General features: G+C 43.1%; 1 protein-coding gene across 3 annotated transcripts in view; it reads right to left on the reverse strand.

Annotated features, from left to right (window-relative positions):
• Positions 1 to 16,286, reverse strand: part of FHL2 (four and a half LIM domains 2) — an 80,796-nt gene extending 64,510 nt beyond the window's left edge. The window contains exon 1 of one of the 3 annotated variants that reach the window (XM_064268579.1): positions 16,164 to 16,286. In XM_064268579.1, the coding sequence (XP_064124649.1) occupies positions 16,164 to 16,196 (33 nt within the window). In that variant the 5' untranslated portion in view covers positions 16,197 to 16,286. Of the gene's footprint in view, positions 1 to 2,546; positions 2,618 to 14,832; positions 14,851 to 16,163 lie in introns of those variants that run through there. The other 2 variants (XM_064268581.1, XM_064268580.1) reach the window with 2 other exon arrangements.
• Between the last annotated feature and the right edge of the window lie 4,419 nt (positions 16,287 to 20,705).

The raw sequence follows: 20,705 nt of genomic DNA on the forward strand, positions 1-20,705 counted from the left end.
AGGAAGAACGTTTATTCATTTGCCTTTCTGGGAAAAGGCATTTGCTTCCTCTTTTGCCTTATAATGGCACACTATTTCCTCAGCGGAGGCTGCCTTTCAGCCTGGGATGCAGTGTCTTACTATTTGCATTTGTCAAAGTGCTCTGGGCTCTTGGAAAAATAGGCTCTCTACTCACAAGAAGAGGAGTCTATGGGCTGTTAACTGAAAGGCTGGAGGGTCATGTCTACTCAGAAAAAAGTGCCTCTAAAAAGAGCCCTGGTGACCTACTTCCGAAAAATGAACTATGGAAAATGCAATGGAGCACAGTTCTACTCTGCCGTGCGTGGGGTTGCTATGGGTGGGAATCCACCGGACTGGTACCGGTACTCACATAAAGAAGAGGGAAGAGAAACGGTATTAGACGTTTTGAAAGGCATGTACTTCTCTCTTTGGACTATCAGCTCTAGCCCCACCAAAAAAAAGTCAGTATTCATTTTTGATGTATAAATCAATTGTATCTAAGTTACTTTAATCAAGAGAGGTCCACAACTGAGGTCAAAAGGAACCAAAACCAGAATGAAAAACTCAAGGTAAAGAACGGGAACAGCATGTCTATTAGTTAATACACCTTTGCAGTTTGCACTCTTTTCTTCCAGACTTCCTGCCTAGGGTCCCTCCTTTGCTCTGCCCCAGGGTCCTGTCTTAATCCTTCCCACCAGCTAGTCAGGGGAGGCAGCCTTTGATGTGGGTGCAACCAGTTAACCACCCCCACCTTCTAGCATCTTCTCCTAAATTACAGGAAGAGGCTGGAAGCCCCAGTGGTGCTCACTGAAGAGCCCTGGAACAATGGAAAAGTGGCCAGGTCCCTGGGCTGCGATATTTTTCGCTTATTTCCGAGGCCAGAAGGAAAACCATTAGAACACAGGCAAGCAAAAATTCCAGACTTCTGTACTTAGGCACAAATAGTGCTTGAGGCGCAGACCCTGAAGAAAAGGTGTGGAGTTGCTAATGATCAACCAAGCGGCTTTCAAACTTCTCAGGTATCTCTTCTCACATGATCCTTTCGCTTCTTTTCCTTTTTGGATGAAGACTCAAATGATCAAACAGGAAGCCATTCCACTGGCTATCAACCGAAAGGATCGAACTAAACCATTTACAGAGCAGAGAAGGATACCTGAGAAGGGCGCCTTGGAGTGAGTGAGCTACCCTTGGCATTGCAAGGATATTCGGGTGAAGGGAAAAAAGAAACCAGAAAATATGGCTTACAGCAGAAAGTTTTTGACTTTTTGGACGGCAACCCACATTGGGAAATCCATCATTACATCACCATCACTTCACAAAAACCCACATGGAAAGCTGGAAAAATATTTTCATGAACTATTATTCCTACTACGTGTTACTTTTTATCATATGTTTTTTCTATTCGAGTCTATTTTATTTTATTGTTACAGTTAAGCTGGTTTCAACCCACTCAACGAACTTTACAGCTCACCAATCGGCTTTGACTCACAACCCGAAAAACTTAAGAGGAAATTTAGTCAAGGGAGAAATTCTTGTGAAGCCTGAGGGAGCAGACAGAAGAGAAGTTCCCAGATTTAGGAAAATGCCACAAAAGAAAAGGTTGCTGCTAGGTGGGGCCTGCGCCTTCGAATGTGGACAGTTTACTGGAGAAACACATCTGACTTTAAAATGGAGACCGGGGTAAGGGAGTCATATTACATACCGGGCTTATAGGAAACGTCTGTATTTCTTATTTTCCATTTAAGAGGAATAAAAATGTTTAAGGTTGTAGGTCAGTTTATGAGGGTTGAATAATTCCTTCTAACCCATTATGTTTACAGCTAAGGTAGCTCCACCCCGAGACCTTGATGCTGCTTAAGAAGCTTTGGCCCCAAGCTTAGACCCAGTAGAGGTACTTAGGATGGTCCTGGTTTCTACCTGTTGACCCTGCATACTTGTTAAAAGCTCTTTCTCGCACTCTCAACAGTGTTCCAGTTTGGACCATAGATTCTGTGGTCACACTGAGTATAGATAATTGAGAGAAGTATATCTGCAGCACACAAGGTACTTTACTGTTATTGCTTTGCCACAAAAAAATACAGTGCATGTGTTTATTCACCTGTAGTTTCTAACACTGTGATACACACATTAAGGTAAGGGTCAAAATAATGTGCCTGGGTACCAGGTGAGTACTCCTGTTCCTAAAACTCACGGTCACAACACATTTCTTTCATTTAGGAGCCTGTTGAGGGTTTTACTCAATCCTTCCCACCTGGGGAAACTGAGGCCTTCAGCCCTGGAAGCTCCTGAGGTATCCTGAAGCAGGTGGAGGGGTGTGTGTGTGTGTGTGTGTGTGTGTGTGTGTGTGTACGCGCGCACGCGCATTCAGGCAGTTCCATGCCACCCAAAGTTAAGTATGGACATAGTTCCACTGCCACAGATTTGGGAGCCAAGGACCTCGCTAAGCTTTGGATATTTACCCTCCTGAGCTCCACCCCATCCCCAACGTTATGCTCTCCCCATTAGCCAGCTTCTTCTGTGCCCCAAATAAGGCTTCTGCCCCTTACCTCAGTCATGGGTTAGAGCTCCGTCCTTAGCTATCTTGTTTTCTGGGCTTTGGATCTGACGTCGGACTCTTTCCAGCCTGGGAAAGGTTGACGTTATGAGCCTGAGGCACACCGATCACGGTCCCCTGCTGACAAACCACCTGTGACCTGACCCATGACCTAGTTTGCCTGTCACTTTGCTGCTTGTGCATCAGACACTGGTGCTGCCTTGCTGGGCAGGTTCCTAGAGTTTAGTCATTTCCGCAGCCTCTGTCTGCCATGGCCCGTGGCCTGGGCCCTTTTCCCTCCCCAGGTACCTGTGTTGCTGGGCCCTCTGTGCCTCATTGGAGGCCTCCTGTGCTAGGTCACCCCAGGTTGTCCCTGGAGCCTCTGAGGTGCTCAAGCCTCTCCCTCACCTACTCATTTTACCTGGAGCATCCTGGTTCCAAGCCTGTCCTTGGCTGCTCCCTTGCCTCACAGAGCACCTGTCTCCAGACTGGAGGCGTGGCGTGGCCTGTCTCCAGGCAAGTCTCTCATTTCCATTTTGCAACCTACTTTATGGAATGTCTATGGTTTCTTAAAAGTCAACAATATGTTTTGGGATGGGGTAAGGCTGGTGATTTTGAAACTTACCTTGATAAGAAGAAACCATTTTTTTTAAATAATTTTTATTGTGCTTTAAGTGAAAGTTTACAAATCAAGCCAGTCTGTCACATATAAGCTTATATACACCTTACTACATACTCCCATTTACTCTCCCCCTAATGAGTCAGCCCGCTCCCTTCTTCCAGTCTCTCCTTTCGTGACTGTTTTGCCAGTTTCTAACCCTCTCTACCCTCCCATCTCCCCTCCAGACAGGAGATGCCAATACAGTCTCAAGTGTTCACCTGATACAAGTAGCTCACTCTTCATCAGCATCTCTCTCCAGCCCATTGTCCAGTCCCTTCCATGTCTGATGAGTAGTCTTCGGGAATGGTTCCTGTCCTGGGCCAACAGGTTTGGGGACCATGACCACCGGGATTCTTCTAGTCTCAGTCAGACCATTAAGTCTGGTCTTTTTATGAGAATTTGGGGTCTGCATCCCACTGTTCTCCTGCTCCCTCAGGAATTCTCTGTTGTGTTCCCTGTCAGGGCAGTCATCGGTTGTGGCCGGGCACCATCTAGTTCTTCTGGTCTCAGGATGATGTAAGTCTCTGGTTCATGTGGCCCTTTCTGTCTCGGGCTCATAGTTATCGTGTGACCTTGGTGTTAGAAGAAACTATTTTTAAAGTTAATTGTGAATTCTTAACATCCTATATTGCAGATAGATAGGGCAGAAGGGGATGATGTGTCCTGTTAAATGTCATGTAAAAAGCCAAAATCTGGACTCCAGATCTTTTTATCCTCCCTTCATTACAACAAAGGGGAAAAGGATTTACTAAACCCCAAATGCTTACCTGTGCAGTACAAGAGTATAATGGGTTCAAATCCCAGTCCTACCTGTTAGTAACTGTGGCAGACAGATTACCTGTTACCTGTTGCCAACAAGTTGATCCCGACTCATAGTAACCCTGTTAGACAGAGTAGAACTGCCTCATAGGGTTTCCAAGGAGCTGCCGGTGGGTTCAAACTGCCAATGTTTTGCCTCCCCAGGGCTCCTCAGGCAGATGAATCGTCCCCAAAGATGTCCTCATCCTACTCTCTGGAATGTGTGTGTTCCTTATGTGGCAGAAGGGATTTTGCATATGTGATTCAGGTAAGGATCTCAAGATGAGATTATCCTGAATTTCCGGGGAAACCCAATGTAATCACAAGGATCCTCACACGAAAGAGGAAGGCAGGAGAATCAGTCGGAGAGAGATTTGAAGATGCTGTAATGCTCCTGGAAAACCTGGTGGCATAGTGGTTAAGAGCTATGGCTGCTAACCAAAAGGTCGGCAGTTCAAATCCACCAGCTGATCCTTGGGGGCAGTTCTATTTTATCCTATAGGGTCACTGTGAATCGGAATTGACTCAAGGGCAATGGGTTTAGTCTGGTTTATACGTATATATACACGTAAATTTGCAGATGTGGGTGTGTGTTAGAGAGATAAGTATTTTAAAGAAAGTAAATCAGGGTAAAGAGTGACAGAGTGTGACTTTAGACAGGGTGTTCAGGAGTGGCTTTCACATGTGATGTGAATGAAGGAGGGAATGAAGTATGTGCTTATCTTCGAGCAAAGCCTAAAGCGTAGAGGCGCTAGCAAGTGCAAAGGCCCTGGAACAGGGCAGTGCTTAGAAGAGTTGGGGAGCAGCAGTGTGAGTGGAGCCCATAGAAGGATGGGGCAGAAAGAAGATGAGGTCAGGTTCCTGGGGCCTGCATTATGTAGTTCTTTGTGTCATGGTTAGAGTTGGGATTTTATTTTGGTTTGGGAAGCCATTGGAGAGTTTTGAGCTGGAGAAAGACATGGCCTAGTTGAAGTTACAAATATGATAATGCATTTTTAAAAAAGTGACTGGGAGTTAAATGGAACTCTCACTGGCCTCCAGAGCTCCCTGGCTGCTCCCACCCGAGCCTGGCAGAGGTGTGCTGATGCTTCCCAGGAAGCAGTGCGAGCTGTCTACAAAAGTAGAAATAGTCCGGAGTCCCGCCAGAGCTAATCAACAGTCGGACTGGAGAAGATTTGCTGCTCCTGCTTGATAATAGCTAAGGGGTTTATCAATTCTTCTATCCAGGCTTCATTATTTAAATGATGTGGAATGTGCTGCTGAATTTTCATACCTTCTGCCTTGTTGACAACCGTGTTTTAACTAGAGATCCTCACCCCACACTCCTTTGCCACTTGCAGAGTTTTTCCATCTGAGATTATTTGTAGACCTGGGATTGAGGATGTGAATATTTCTTCCCTCACCTGGATGGTCGCCATGCTGGTTTATTTGAGTGCCAACAAATTGGCACCTGCTCCCGAGATTTTTGCCTTTTTTATAGAAGTTAGTAGAGAGAGGTGCCTGAAAGAAGTTTGTTTCACAAAACAAAAACCAAACCAAACCCAGTGCCATCGAGTTGATTCCGACTCATAGCGACCCTGTAGGACAGAGTAGAACTGCCCCATAGAGTTTCCGAGGAGCGCCTGGATTCGAACTGCCGACCTTTTGGTTAGCAGCTGTAGCACTTAGCCACTACTTCACACACTTTCAGAATCTCTTAGCTTTGTTTATGGATCACCTGCCTTGCTATTTTTCACTGGATGATACTGATTTGAAAGTCTTACTGACCTGTTTTTTTTTTTTTTTTTATATAGGGATTGGAAGGGCATGACATTTGGCCTTCAATCTGCAATTCAGTGGGATTAAAGCTGGGCTTTGAAGAAAGTAGACTGTTCCCTTTCATTTGCTTTCATGTGTCCTAAATTATATTTTAGCAAAACAAAATGTCATTTAATAAACTAAGAGATTCTGGACAAAATTAGACAGAGTTTCAAAGAGGAAGTCGACAGAATTCAGAAAGTGCCTTTACTTTGGACTTTACTCAACATCACCATCCTCTTCTCCCACCCCCAGCGCAAGGCTGCAATTAGGAGCCACCTGAGGTGGCTAGGAAACGCTGGTGGCATGGTAGTTAAGAGCTATGGCTGCTAACCAAAGGTCGGCTGTTCAAATCCATCAGGTGCTCCTTGGAAACCCCATGAGACAGTTCTACTCTGTCCTATAGGTTCACTATGAGTCAGAATCCACTCAACAGCAGTGGGTTTGGTTTTGTTTGAGATGGCTAGGAGGTAGGGGCTTGATCTTCTTTGAAGATCACATTTCAAAAGAGATGGCTCCCAGGTCCTTGAGGAAACATTCTTGATTTACATACTTTTCAAGAAGACAAAGAAAAAATTTAGGGCAACAGTTGGGGGTTCAAACCCACCCAGCTACCTGAGAAAGGCCTGGTCATCTGCTTCCATAAAGATTACAGCCAAGAAGGAGACAGAAGGCAGAGGGGGACAGGAGCTGGCTGAATGGACACGGAAATACAGGGTAGAGAGGAGTATGCTGTCTCATTGGGGGAGAGCAACTAGGAGTACATAGCAAGGTGCGTATAAATCTTTGTATGACAGATTGACTTGATTTGTAAACTTTCACTTAAAGCACACACACACACACACACACAAAGATTACAGCCAAGAAAACCTTGCCAGGCAGTTTTACTCTATCACATCGGGTCTATATGAGTCAAAAGTTGACTCACAACAAGGAAGGAAATGATGGGGAGCGCCTCTTATTTTCAACAGGGAGAATTCAGCCTCTTATTTTTCATTTATATTTTCCTTTGGGTATGATCGTTATTTTATTATGTACCACTGTGCTGTGTATTAAAGGGTTGAGAGCAAGCATCAAGGCTTTTTCCAAGCCAGTGTAAACAGAAAAATTTTAAATTGGAGGCATTCGTGTCCAGACTGATGATACAGCCACACGCGTTCTCAGGAAACAGAAGGTCAGGATGTAAACCATTTGGGAAGAAAGTGTCAAGATGTAAACAATTTGTTCCTGGAAAAAAATGTGTTCATGACTATAATCAGGTATAATAGGCTACAATCATGTATAAATGAACCAGCTGGCACCACTCACCTAGGTCGTGGTAACTCCTTCCTAGCCAAGGCGCTGACCTTAACATTTTTCAAAGGACTTCAAGCTGAAGCTAATCTTATCAACCATTACTTGCTACCTTTCCTTTGTTCTCTGTGTATATAGATCCCTCTCTCCCTTGAAATGTAGAGGGCTTTGTATTTTCACTTAGCCTGCCCAGTTCGAGCTGTGTTATTCCTCAATAAAACTCCTTTTCTTTCACTCCTAACAAAGTACCAGATTCTCTCCTTTGACACCACTATTGCAGAAGGGAAAAGTATTAGCCAATGAGGATATCTTTTGGCTCCTCTTCCTTTGGATCTTAACACTCATAGAATTCTTAAGCCTGAATTAAATGCCTTTACCCAATAGTTTAACCAATTGTTGTTGACTCTGACTCACGGTAACCTCATGTGTGTCAGAGTAGAACTGTGCTCCATAGAGTTTTCGATGGCCAGTTTTTCAGATGTAGATCACCAGGCCTTTCTTTTAAGGCACCTCTGGGTGGACTCGAACCTCCAGCTTTTTAGTTAGCATCCAAGTGCTTAAACGTTTGCACCACCCAGGGACTCCAGCCAATAGTTTAGTTCGGGCAAATGTTTATTAGGTAGCTGCTGTGTGCAAGGCACTGTGCAAGCTATTAGGGGATGATTAAAACAATACTCTTCCTTGCTCTTGAGAAGTTGCTGGAACTAAACGGAGAATTTTAAAAGAAATAAAGGGTAGGTTGAAAGCCCTCGTTCATTTTTCAGCTAAGGTGCTTTCTCCATGTTGGATACTTTTCCAACAGTTTCTGGTCAAATTCCTGTTGGTGCTGGCACCTGGGTTCAAATCCTGACATCCCCACCTACTAGTTCTGTGTCTTTTTACTGCTCAGTGCCTCGATGTCCTCATACATAAATGAGGAAACTATGAACACTCCTCTCAGACCTGCTGCGAGGCTCAGGTGAGTGTGTGTGTACAGCCCTCCCAGCAGCACCAGAGCTACTATTATTCAGAGAGCTTTATTTTATTTTAAATTTGGAATTCAACTTAGTTCCAATTCAGATTCTCTACAGAGAAGGCTTTTTGTTTGTTTTTAGCTTTTCACACATCACTTTGTATCAGCAGATAATTAACATTACAAATGTTAACCCTTGCCATGGAGTCAATTCTCATTCACAGTGACCCTGCAGGACAGAGTAGAACTGCCCCGTAGGGTTTCCAAGGCCGTAAATCCTTACTGAAGCAGACTGCCACATCTTACTCCCTCGGAGTGGCTGGTGGTTTCAAACTGCTGACCTTTCAGTTAGTGCCACCAGGGCTCCTGTACAAAAATGTTAGTTTTCAGACAAAGTAGCCTTTGTCTCTGCCTCAACCCACGTAGCATATCTTTTTGTACCTTTGGGACACAACCTTGCCCTGGCAAAATGGATCATGTCTATTTTTGTCTGCATATTGTTCACCTTCTTCAGCAACGGTAATGTTCTCTCGTCTCCACTTTTCGTAATTCCACATTTCCTTCAGGTTCCACCTCTCCTTCTATGCACTTCCTTCCCTTACCCTCAATTCTTAAAACATATATATATATATATATAATATATATATATGCCATTCAAATCATTCTTTCCATTGAATATAAATTTAAATCGCTCTTTTGTTATTCAAATCTAATGCCAACTAGACATACAGTTCTTGAAAGAAGAGAGACCATATCTTTAATTACTGTTGATCTCAGGCAATGGATAACACTGGTCCAAGACATTTCCTTATCTGAAAATATGAATAATAGCAATAATACCTAGGCCCCTGGGTGGTAAAGCAGTTTCCAATCAGCTGCTAATCAACAGGTTGGCGGTTCGAATCCACGCAGTGTTGCTGCAGAAGACAGTCCTGGCGATTTGCTTCTGAAAGAGGCTGCTCAGCCATAATGAAAACCCCGGTCAACACCCCTCCCCCCCCCCTTTCTTTGTCTTGCTAACCACAAGCTTGTTTTGAGCAACAATTTTCAGGAAGTCGCAGCAGGTAAGTGGCTCAGTCCGCTGTCTTGCCTGAGTAACACTTTGAAGCACGCACAGATTGAAGAAATCACATCCTTCAACTGACTCCCCCGCCAGACCCCCAAATATGAGCATGGGAGGGCTAAGGGCAGAAAGTTCCGGGTTCCAAACCCAACCTCCGATGCCATTGGAAACAAAAAGCCCCCCAGCCCCCTTAGTCAGCGAGCACGTGGCCTTAAGGTCACTAGACCCCGGGCGCTCCTTGTATGCGCAGACAATAAACTTGCCACTTTCTGTTTCCCTTGCAATCAGAGTCCGTCTTATTTCAATCGGCTAATAAGACAGGACAAGAACCCGAATGGCGTTCGGTTACACTTCCCTAAATTACAGCCAAGAAAATCCTATGGAGCCGTTATACTCTGCGACACATGGGGTTGTCATGAGTCAGAATTAACAGCATGGGGTTTGGAGGGCTGCTGTGGGTGTTAAAGGAGTCAGCGCATAGCTCCTGGGTATAGCGACCCTTCAATACGTTTTAGATACCATTTTTATTCAGAGGCTGACCATCCTGATGGGTTACTTACAGTTTTTGTACTTGACAGTAATAATTACGACGCCTCGTATCTGCATAGAATTTTTACGATGAGAAACGTCCCATCATTAGTGTCTGCGTAGAAAATTTAGTACATTTCTAAAAATGTAGCTAAATATATAAAAATTACTGCTAATCTTATCCCCAGAAACAACACTTTTATATATTTTCCCGGGATTTTTTCTATGTACATAAATAGAACATAAACAGTTAAGCTCATATTATGAAGACATTTTGTATTCTGGTTTTTAAAACCTAAAAAGTCTACACAAGCTGTGTTTTTGATATACTGTGGCTATATCACACAATTTATTTAACCGGTCTCTACTTTTGAACACCAGCTGCACCGTTTCTCAGTTTTAATTATGTATCATGCTGTCATATAGCCCTCTGTGCCTTTATATTGTGAAATAAGATAAAAAAGAGACATTTTACTTTGATTTCAAAGGGTTTGTCTTACCCATGGGGAAAAAAAAAAAACTAGTGCCAATAGTTTTTTTCAAAAAAACCTGTCCCTAAAGTGCTAATCTTGCAGTTAAGCTTTGTTAACTTGTTTTTCACCCCAAACTGCTAATCTACTTTGCAGCATTGTTAACTCATTTTTTTGGCTAAAAGAACGTAGTCAATAACAAACCCATTACCCCGTAGTTTAATGAAAAAGACTGTGTGCCCCCTTAAACTTAATGTCACGGAGTCTCATAGCTACAAATATGTAAATAGCCAGGCTTTCTGGAGTCGTTTTTCTAATGCTAACTCAATAGCTGCTAAGCACCTTGTCACTGTGGAAACTTGTGTTCACTAAGAAAAAACAAAACAACACCTAAAGATTTGTGCAAATGAATGGGAGAGGAGCTGGCCAAGCCGGAGACCCCGGGTAACCTGATGCTGGCTGATCTCAGTAAGGTGGGGGGCATGGTTCAATCACCTCAATGGTCGGTTTTCTATTCTGTTCCTTCCTCTTCTCTTTAAGGGTTTATGGTAACTAGCCTACTTTTTTTTTTGTTTTTGTTTTTAGAACCAGAATGGTCTTCCTACATCGATATGGAATAACTGCTTCAATAAATTCTGTTTTCATTTCTTTGTGTTTTGATTGTTTTTAGCAATACGATCCATTTTATCCTCTTACAAAGGATGTGATTGGAGAGAAGTAGAATAATCATTGTCACTTATTTTTCTATTTTGTATTCATATTAAGCCATGGAATTACACTTTGAAATTTGCCGAGATTTCTCAGCCAAGGGCTGGGCCCACAGAAAGCACTATGACGGCATTCACATAAAACATGGAAATAGCTGATTCTTGCAGCTGTTTTAGATACCATTAACCTCCTTTATGGAGTCCTGGGTGGTACAAATGGTTAACTGTTAACCAAAAGGTTGGAGGTTTGAGTCCACCCAGAGGTGTCTTTGAAGAAGTCTACTCAGAGGTGCCCTGGCGATCTACTTCCAAAAAATCAGCCATTCAAAACCCTGTGGAAGAGCTCTACATTTGACACATATGGGGTTGTCATGAGTTAGAACTGACTCAGTGGCAACTGGTAGCGTTAACCTCCTTTATACTAATCAGACATGTCCTAGTGAGCTAAAGAAGCCTCATTTCTTAAAAACCAAAATGAAATTCTTATGCTTCCCCCTTAATAGCTAATTACACTCTCCTCCTTAATAAAACACACTTTTTTTATGTTTTACATCTTGTTGGTTTGATATAGTTTTACTTCAGTTTAATTTTTCAGTATTTTTAACTGTAACAAAAGTCTTCTGTTAAAATAAATTATTATTCCTCATCTCCCCACTTAAAATTTATCTTTTAAATGCAAATGAATGGGGAGGGAAGGGAAAAGGAAATCACTAGCTAGATAGTAGACAAATGTCAACTGTGGTGAAGGGAAAGACAACACACAATATAGGTGAAGTCAGCACAACTTGACCAAGGCAAAGGCATAGAAGTTTCCCAGACATATCCAAACACTTTGAGGGACGGAGTTGCTGGGGCAGGGACCTGGAGACTGGACATCTAGGTCAATTGGCATCACATAATTCATAAAGAAATGACCTATATCCCACCTTAGTAAGTAGCATCTAGGGTCTTAAAAGCTCGTGAGCAGCAACCTAAGATACTTTTATTGGTCCCATCTGTACAGAGCAAAGGAGAATGAAGAAAACCAAAGACACAAGGAAAATATTAGTGCAAAGGACTAAAGGACCACATGAACCACAGCCTGCACCAGCCTGAGCCCAGAAGAACTAGATGGTGCCCGGCTACCACCACCGACTGCTCTGACAGGGATCACAATAGAGGGTTCCAGACAGAGTGGGAGAAAAATGTAGAACAAAATTCAAATTCACAAAAAAAGATCAGATTTATTAGTCTGACAGAGATTGGAGGAACCTCTGAGACTATGGTCCCTGGAAAAAAAAAAAAAAAGACACCCTACTAACTCAGAACTGAAACCACTCCTGAAGCCGACTTTTCATACAAAGATTTTGACATGCCTAAAAAACCATAACACACGTGAGAAACGCGTTTCTTAGTTCAATCAAATAAAAAACTTAGTTCAATCAAATACACAAGACCAAATGGGCAACTTCTGCCCAAAAACAAGACGAGACATCAGGAAAGGACAGGAACTGGACAAATGGACACAGGGAACTCGAAGTGGAAAGCGGGAGCATACTGTCATGTTGTAGGGATTGTAACCAATGTCACAAAACAATGCATATGAGTTTTTGAGTGAGAAATTAGCTTGAGCCGTAAACTTTCACCTAAAGCAAAATGAAATAAAAAAATAAATGCAAATGAAGCCCCAAGCTGTGAAAATTCACTCAAAGTTAAGATTGATTTTATTTTCGTAAATTTATACTTTAAAAAACCATAATGGCATTTATCAACTGGTAAATATCAAATGGCAAATCTCAAATTGCTCAGAATTTATGATTTGGGTTAAATTGTGTGCCCCCAGAATATCTGTTGGAATCCTAAATCCTTATATCTGTGAATGTAATCCTATCTGGAAGTAGGGTTTTCTTATGTTCACATTAGTTCATACCAGGATGGGGGGGGTGAGGTCTAAATTTAAGTGCTCTGATTTGTAAAAAGAGCAGATTAGACACACACATGAGTGCGCACACACACACACATACACACATACATACACACACAAACACACATACATACACACACAAACACACACCACATACACACATGTGCACACACACATACAGACACACACATACAGACACATACCCATGAAGGCAGATGCCATGCTAGGATTGTCTATAAGCCAAGGTACCAAGGAATGCTGCGACTACCTACAAGGAAGAAATAGAACATCTGAGACCCTGATTTGGACTTTCAGCCTCCAGAACTGTGAGAAAATAAATTTATGTTCTTAAAAGCCACGCACTGTGGTACTTGTGTTACAGCCGCACTAGGAAATTAAGACAGTTTCTTTCTGTTTTTAATTCAGATTTCCGTATATTGGAGATTAAGTGATTAAATGCTGACAAATCAATTGTAATGAAAAAAGAATCAGTAAAACCAACTTTTGGGGGGGATTGAACTGTGTCCCCCAAAAATGTGTGTCAGTTTAGCTAGGCCATAATTCCCAGTATGGTGTGATTGTCCACCATTTTGTCATCTGATGTGATTTTCCTATGTGTTGTAAATCCTACTTCTATGATGTTAATGAAGTAGGATTAGAGACAGTTATATTAATGAGGCAGGACTCAATCTACAAGATTCGGTTGTATTTTGAATCAATCTCTTTTAAGATATAAAATAGGGAAGCATCAGAGAGACAGGGGGACCTCATACTGCCAAGAAAGCAGAGCTGAAAGCAGAGCACGTCCTTTGCACCTGAGGTTCCTGTGCTGAGAAGCTCCTCAGCTGGGGAAGATTAATGACAAGGACCTTCCCCCAGAAGCGACAGAGAGAGAGAGCCTTCCCCTAGAGCTGGCATCCTGAATTTGGACTTCCAGCCCCCTAGGCTGTGAGGGGATAAACTTCTGTTTGACAAAGGCATCCCCTTGTGATATTTCTGTTATAGGAGCACTACAAAACTAAGATGGGGGCATACAGATCAAAACACATGATGGTCGAGTTTTTCGCTATTTGGTGAAAAAAAAAAATTTTTTTTTTTTTATTTGGCAGGTACCATTAATACTGTAGAAATCATCAGATTTCTTTCAAACTGATATTTTGAAACCAGTTTCTATATTTTTATAAAAATTATTTATCTAAATGCTCAGTTTATGCTTTTTTACTCCTATTTTATCCAACTATTATGAAATATTTTAATATTCTGGCTAACTGAATAAGTCATAATGTTATATAAGCCATAAACCCAAAACTCGACTATTGTCATCAAGTTGATTTAGACTCATGGCAGCCCCTTGAGTTATACAGTAGAACTGATCCATGGAGTTTTCTTGGCTATACTCTTTAGGGCAGCAGATTGCCAGGACTTTCTTCTGCAGCACTGCTGGGTGGATTTGAACCCACAACCTTCAGGTCAGCAATTCAGGGCAAACCCTTTGAGCCACTCAAGGACCTAATGTCATATAAACCCACTGCCATCGATTCGATTCTGACTTATAGCGACCCTATAGGACAGAGTAGAACTGCCCCATTGAGTTTCCAAGGAGCGCCTGGTGGATTCGAATGGCTGACCTCTTGGTTAGCAGCTGTGGCACTTAACCACTACGCCCCCAGGGTTTCCCTAATGTCATATAGAGAAAATCAATTTTCAAAGAATTACATTTTGAGTAGACAGTAAAACATAAATTTTTGTAAGAACATAAATTGGACAAAAAGAGATCACTGAATAACCCAATGATCCATGAACACGCACTCATATGTGTATACATATTTCTTTAAGTATATTGACCTTTCGGTTAGCAGCCAAGCTCTTGTCATTTAGTGGTTAAGAGCTCAGCCGCTAACCCAAAGGTCAGCAGCTCAAACCCACCAGCCAGCCGCTCCTTGGAAACCCTATAGGGCAGTTTAACTCTATCCTATAGGGTTGCTATGAGTTGGAATCAACTCAATGGCAACAGGTTTTTGGGTTGGTGGAAAGGGGATGATTTTAAGTTGCTGCCTCTGGGCCACGCATTAAATGTGAAATATTCTGTGGACCAGGAGAAAGTCTGCAGGTCCCTGTGCTACGTACTGTGGAGATACACTGGGGAGACCGTCCTGGCCTGACCTCTGAGATCTGCAATTTATGGAAAGCTCTGGAAGCATCATCCAGGATGAGGAAGTCTGTCAGTGGAAAATGTGCTCGAAGACGGGCAAGGCTGTGGGTGAGCCAGCAGCACTCAGGGAACGCTGCATGGGAAAATATGCAACTTTCATGGCAGTTATGCATTAAAATATTTCCTTAATTTTTCAAAAAGTTTCCAAAATGTAATCATTTGAGTGGTATACTTAGCTATTCAGCTAAACAAAAACTTTGTAAGATAGGCAGCATCTTGAAAATGTAATAGAACTTTTTCCAGCAAATTTTGTTGTTATAAAGCCACGCAATAAAATAAAATTCAAATAACATTCCTCAAGACACAAAACAATAACAACGACAAACCCATATATAGAAAATACCCGATAAAAGAGCATTAGCCTGTAAGGCAGATATTAATACTATCTTTTGACCTCAGAATTAGTCAAAAAAAAACCAAAACAACGAAATATTGAGTGACAATTTCTTTTCTTTTTAGATTGGACTTCATAAAGTGTCTTGCATGGAGCCTGGCTAGAAGAATGATTGTATACATGTCATCGTATATGTTATTCTGTCCTTATTGACATGATTGTGCAATTGGTTAGAGCATTACTCTACGTGCATTTTAGTGTCTATCCCGCTCTGGCAATTAGTAAAATATTAATACATTTCCTTTTAAAGCGAGCAACAGCTATTTGTACTTTTGAACCATAAAATAGCAAGTCATTCTGTATAAACATTCTTTCCCAGTGTGTAACCAGATTCATCAGTAATTTGCCTTTTCACCCCAGGCCATCCGGAAATTCTGTCATGGAGAAAAAGCTCAAGTGCGCTGTGTTTTTTTTTCCCCCTCCAATGTTTATTTTATTATTATTTTTTCTTCCCCCTTTTAAAGAAGTTTCCCAGTGTTTAAAACTGAGTTTAAAGGCCTGCTGCCTGCTGATAGAGGGAGAGATGACCACAGCTTTTCCTTGTACTTGATATGCAAGCGGGCACCAGAGTAGCTTTGTGAGGGGAAGCTCTTTCCCCAGAGCCTACAAAGGAGATTTGTTATTGGTGGCGACACCACCCGTGAGCCCAACTGCAGTGATGTCTGTGTCTCTGCTCTGGGTCTGGAAAGTCCACAGTGCCCGAGAGCTCTTTCCCAGGAGTGGGACACTCATTCCCCACACAGCAGGAAGCCCTCGGATTACACAGCTGGTGTCTAAGCCTTGCTGCAGACGCAAGCAGGGAAAGAAGGCAATGGAGAGAAAAAGGCAGAAGATGAAAAGAGCGGCCCTTACCTGCTGTGGCGTGGCCCTGTCTTCTGTTCTCATGCCTGAACAGTGGCGACAGCAACAGCGCAGGGCTGACCTCTTTATTGAATTATCCCAACTGTGGTGTGTGTAGCTGCTGGCCAGCTGGGCTTGCTCATGCCAACGGGGCTATAAATAAGGCACCTCCAGAGAAACGGCCATCCACAGGAGATAAGAACCCAGCCCCTCTGTTCTGCAGGCCTTTTAAGGTATCCAAATTAAAGGAGCCTGAGTCCCCAGACAGAAGGGGGCTGTCAGTTTCCCATTTGGAGCGCTTACTTCAAGGACATCTCAGCCCTTGAAAATATCCCAACTCTCAAAAGAGCAGCGCTGAGTGAAGGGGCAGCAATAATTGCCAGCAAAGGATCTCGTTTTATCAGACACACAACAGAGCTTACAACAGGCTGGCAAGTGGACTCATGACTGTGTGCTCATCAGATTAACGGCTTTGAAGGGCAAAGGGCAGGTCAAAAACTAAACGGCTGTAGGTGACTGTGTTTTTTTTAATAATAATTTTTATTGTGCTTTAAGTGAAAGTTTAAGTAGGTGACTGCATTTTAAGGCACAGGAGTGGGAGTATATTTCTCTCAGGCTGCACAGAATCTCTGTGGTCTTGGAAACATTATCCCGACATGCACTTTAGAGACCCTGGTGGTGCAAACGGTTAACATGAGAGGCTGCTAACAGAAAGAGCTGGAGGTTCCAGTCCACCCAGAGGTGCCTCAGAAAAGAGACCTGGTGATCTGCTTCTGAAAAATAGCCATTGAGAACTCTATGGAGCACAGTTCTGGTCTGACACACATGGAGTTGCCATGAGTTGGAATCAGCTCAATGCCAGCTGGCATTTTGGGAGATCCCATGGTGAGAATTTTTAGCACCACCTCGTGAAAGGAGCGCTCACTCTCTCCCTGGTTTCAGGAGACATTTACTTGGGTGAAAAGAATTCTAGGGAAGACCAAGGATCCAGATAGTAAATGTTGAATATGTAGGAAGCTACTGAGTAGAAGACATTTAAGGAAAGTTCCCTCCTGATCCTCTCTGCTCATGCATAATTCTCGAGGTGCAAATAATTTCTCTATAGAACTAAAACAGAGACATCTTACTAGAGCCTCGTTTAACCACACGCTGGAAGAGGAGGGAGAAGACTAATCTGGGGGTGCAATAGCTCTTGATTCACCCTTAGATTTCGTATTTCTGAGTATGCAGAAAAGGCATTTCATCCAAGGCAGGCGTTGGGGTGTCGGGGGCTGGGGGGTGGGAATCACATGAGTTTGACTTCTCCGGAGGACTATTTGGCACGAGCTGTATGTGTCGACACAGCGATTCCATGCCTGGGAATTTGTTGGAAGAAAAGAATTGTGAAGATGGACAAAGTTATAGCTACAAGGATATTTCGTGCAGTTCTTTTTTATAACTGGAAAAAATTGAAAACAACCTGAACGGCTAACAACGAAGGATTCATTAAATGAGTTACAGTGCGAACATACAATGAGATACTGTGCAGCCTGTAGAGATGTCCTGAGAGAATATTTAATGCCATAGGAATAATTCGTATGATATATTGATAACAAAAAGCACGGTTCACTTGAAGAGAAAAATGGTGCAGGTATATTAAGTTACTACACACACGTACGTCCGCTCACATTCCCTAAGAGGATATGCACCAGATGTGAAAACGGGGCTACGACTGGGTGAATTGTGGCTGCTCTTGTTTTTTTTCTGTTGCTCACACGTAATCTCCAAATTGTTTGCTGTGATCTTATGTCCCTTCTACATCAAGAAAAGTAATATCATTTAAAATCTATGTTTTTGAGAGCCAGGGAGCTTTCTGTGTTTCTTTACTGATGAACCCAGTCTTATTCTAGGATTACGGAATTCCTTGAGGTTTGCGTGGTCTTTGGAAAGACTTATCTACCTAGGGGTCAGCAGCCTTTTTTTTCATGCCAGTACCACTGATACGATGGGCCATGCCCAAAGAATCCTCCTAGTGCTCCTGGCTCAAGGCAAGGGTAAGTCAGGAAGACAGAGAGAGAGAGAGAGAGAGGGAAGGAGGGAGAGAGAGAGGAAGGGAGAGCCCACAAGCAAGTATGCACTGAGAAAGAAGAAGAAAATAAAGTTAATATAATGGGATGATGGAGAAACATCCATAGTTATCTTTATTACCCTCAAGTTACTTTTATCTGACCTAACACATCCCAATTTGTGCTCTGACCAGAAGATAATAAAGGTGTTTGTATGCCTTTTATTTAAAGCGTAGGTATGTTCTGTTGATGACTTCCTTTTTTTTTTTTTATTGTTTTCACTTAAATATGGGCCTCAAAACCTGAAGTAGAATGCATTTTAATTGGTATGTCATGTATAATTGGAAGAGAAGAACCTCCTCTTCTCCCACTGGGCTCCTGGTGGTTGCTGATAGAAAGGTCATAAATCCTTTTATTGCTTCCCTTTTGAGTACAGAGACTAGTCCGGTGTTGCCTCCCCTATGAATTGGATCTGGGCTAAGGCTTAGAATGGAATAGTTTCAAAGCTTTTGCCTTAAGTAGCCGTCACAGGAGCCCTGGTGGCTCAGTGGTTAAAGTGCTCAGCCTCTAACCAAAAGGTCGCCAGTTCGAACACACCAACCACTCCGTGGGAGAAAGATATGGCAGTCTGCTTCATTTACAGCCTTGGAAACCCTATGGGGCAGTTCCCCTCTGTCTTATAGGGTGGCTATGATTCAGAATTAACTCAATGGCAGTGAGCGATGGGTTCTGTTATAGACACTGTGTCCAGGAGCAGAACGGGAGTATGGGATTGAGCAATCCTCTGGAGGGTTCTTCTGAACCTGCAATGCCAAGACCTTTCTTGGTTGACCTTCTAAAGCCCCTCTAGTGTTAGTTCAGGCTACCTGCCTCATATTTTGGCCAGCATACTTGCCGAACAGATTGCCTGGTAAGGAGGGGTGGCTTCTAGCTTCCCACCTGTGGGTGGGAATATGGTTTCCCTAAAGCCAGGAAGAGATCTGTGCTGTGGAGTTCTGAAGAAGGCTTCTCTTAGAGGAAGCTGGGCCTGAAGACAAAGAGCTGGGGTACACATATAAAGAGGGGCCTTCCATATGGGCTCATCAGTTTGCAGGACTCCTTTCTTGAATGTGGGGGAATGGTCCTCTGAAGCATTGTATTTCACATTCTCCCATCCTTCGCACTGACTGGCCCCGATCCCTTCAGTGGGGGCACATTACACCTGCATAGTCCTGGGGGTGATGGGTGGGCTGTAATGGGGGTGTGCCCCACAGACGCTTGTGTGGAAGGAGTAGCCTCTCCCCGCGAGGGCTGGTGCCCAGGGTTTCTGGGCTGTGATCAGGACGGGGAGTGCCAGGGAGAGGAGTCAGGCATGGAAGTAGCACTTGCCTCTCACTCATAATATAAGAGAGGAAAGGCTGATGTATAATATATTTCTTGGGCCTGTTTTTGAAAACTTGGAGATCAAAACCAAAATACAAATAGATCTGGAATAAACATTTTGATTCAATTCAATCAATATGTACTGAGTCCCCACTAGGAACCAGAGCTGTGGTCGGCACAAGGATAGAGATGGTGGAAACTCACAGATGGCCTGGAGCTCTGGGAGTCTATTCCTGGCCATGAGGGTCTCAGCTTCTACAGGCCCGTGGGCCCAGGCGTTTTGCCGGTGGATCAGGAAATGTTCTCCATCCATCAGTACTGTTTATTCTTTTGTTTCAAAAGATATTTAACTATCTTCTTCCATATGTTGGCCGCTGTCTTAGTTATCTAGTGCTGCTATGACAGAAATACCACAAGGGGGTGACTTTAACAAAGAGAAATTTATTCTCTCATAGTTTAGGAGGCTAGAAGTTCAAATTCACAGCACCAGCTCCAGGGGAAGGTTTTCTCTCTCTGTCAGCTCTGGGGGAAAGCCCCTATCATCAATCTTCTCTGGTCAAGGAGCTTCTCAGCACGGGGACTCCAGGTCCAAAGGACACACTATTCTCCTGGCTCTTGTTTCTTGGTGGTATGAGGTCTTGGAAGAAATAAAGCCAGAATGCTCCTTAGAAGCGAGGATAGCGAGATTATGTCTCACTTCCTTTGGACATATTATTAGGAGGGATCGTTCCCTGGAGAAGGACATCATGCTTGCTAAAGTAGAGGGTCAGCAAAACAGAGGAAGACCCTCAATGAGATGGATTGACACAGTGGCTGCAACAATGGGCTGAAGCATAACAATGATTGTAAGGATGGTGCCTACACTTCTCCCCCTTTGATTCCACCTAGCCTGACGGCTGCTGTGACTGCTGTTTCTTCATCTCCCTCCATGAGAAGGGAAGACATGGCAAGCTACCACAACTGCCTCCTAGCTGGAGGGAACCAGCTACATTGTTGGATGTGATGCTTAAGTTTGTGTGTCAACTTGGCTGGACCATGATTTTCAGTGGTTTGGCAGTTGTGTCATTTGGGCAGTTATGTAATGATGTAATTTGACAGTTATGTAATGATGTAGTCGTCCTCTATGATGTGATCTGATGTGATCAGC

This window comes from Loxodonta africana, chromosome 15, assembly GCF_030014295.1.
Source record: "Loxodonta africana isolate mLoxAfr1 chromosome 15, mLoxAfr1.hap2, whole genome shotgun sequence".
Lineage (NCBI taxonomy): Eukaryota > Metazoa > Chordata > Mammalia > Proboscidea > Elephantidae > Loxodonta > Loxodonta africana.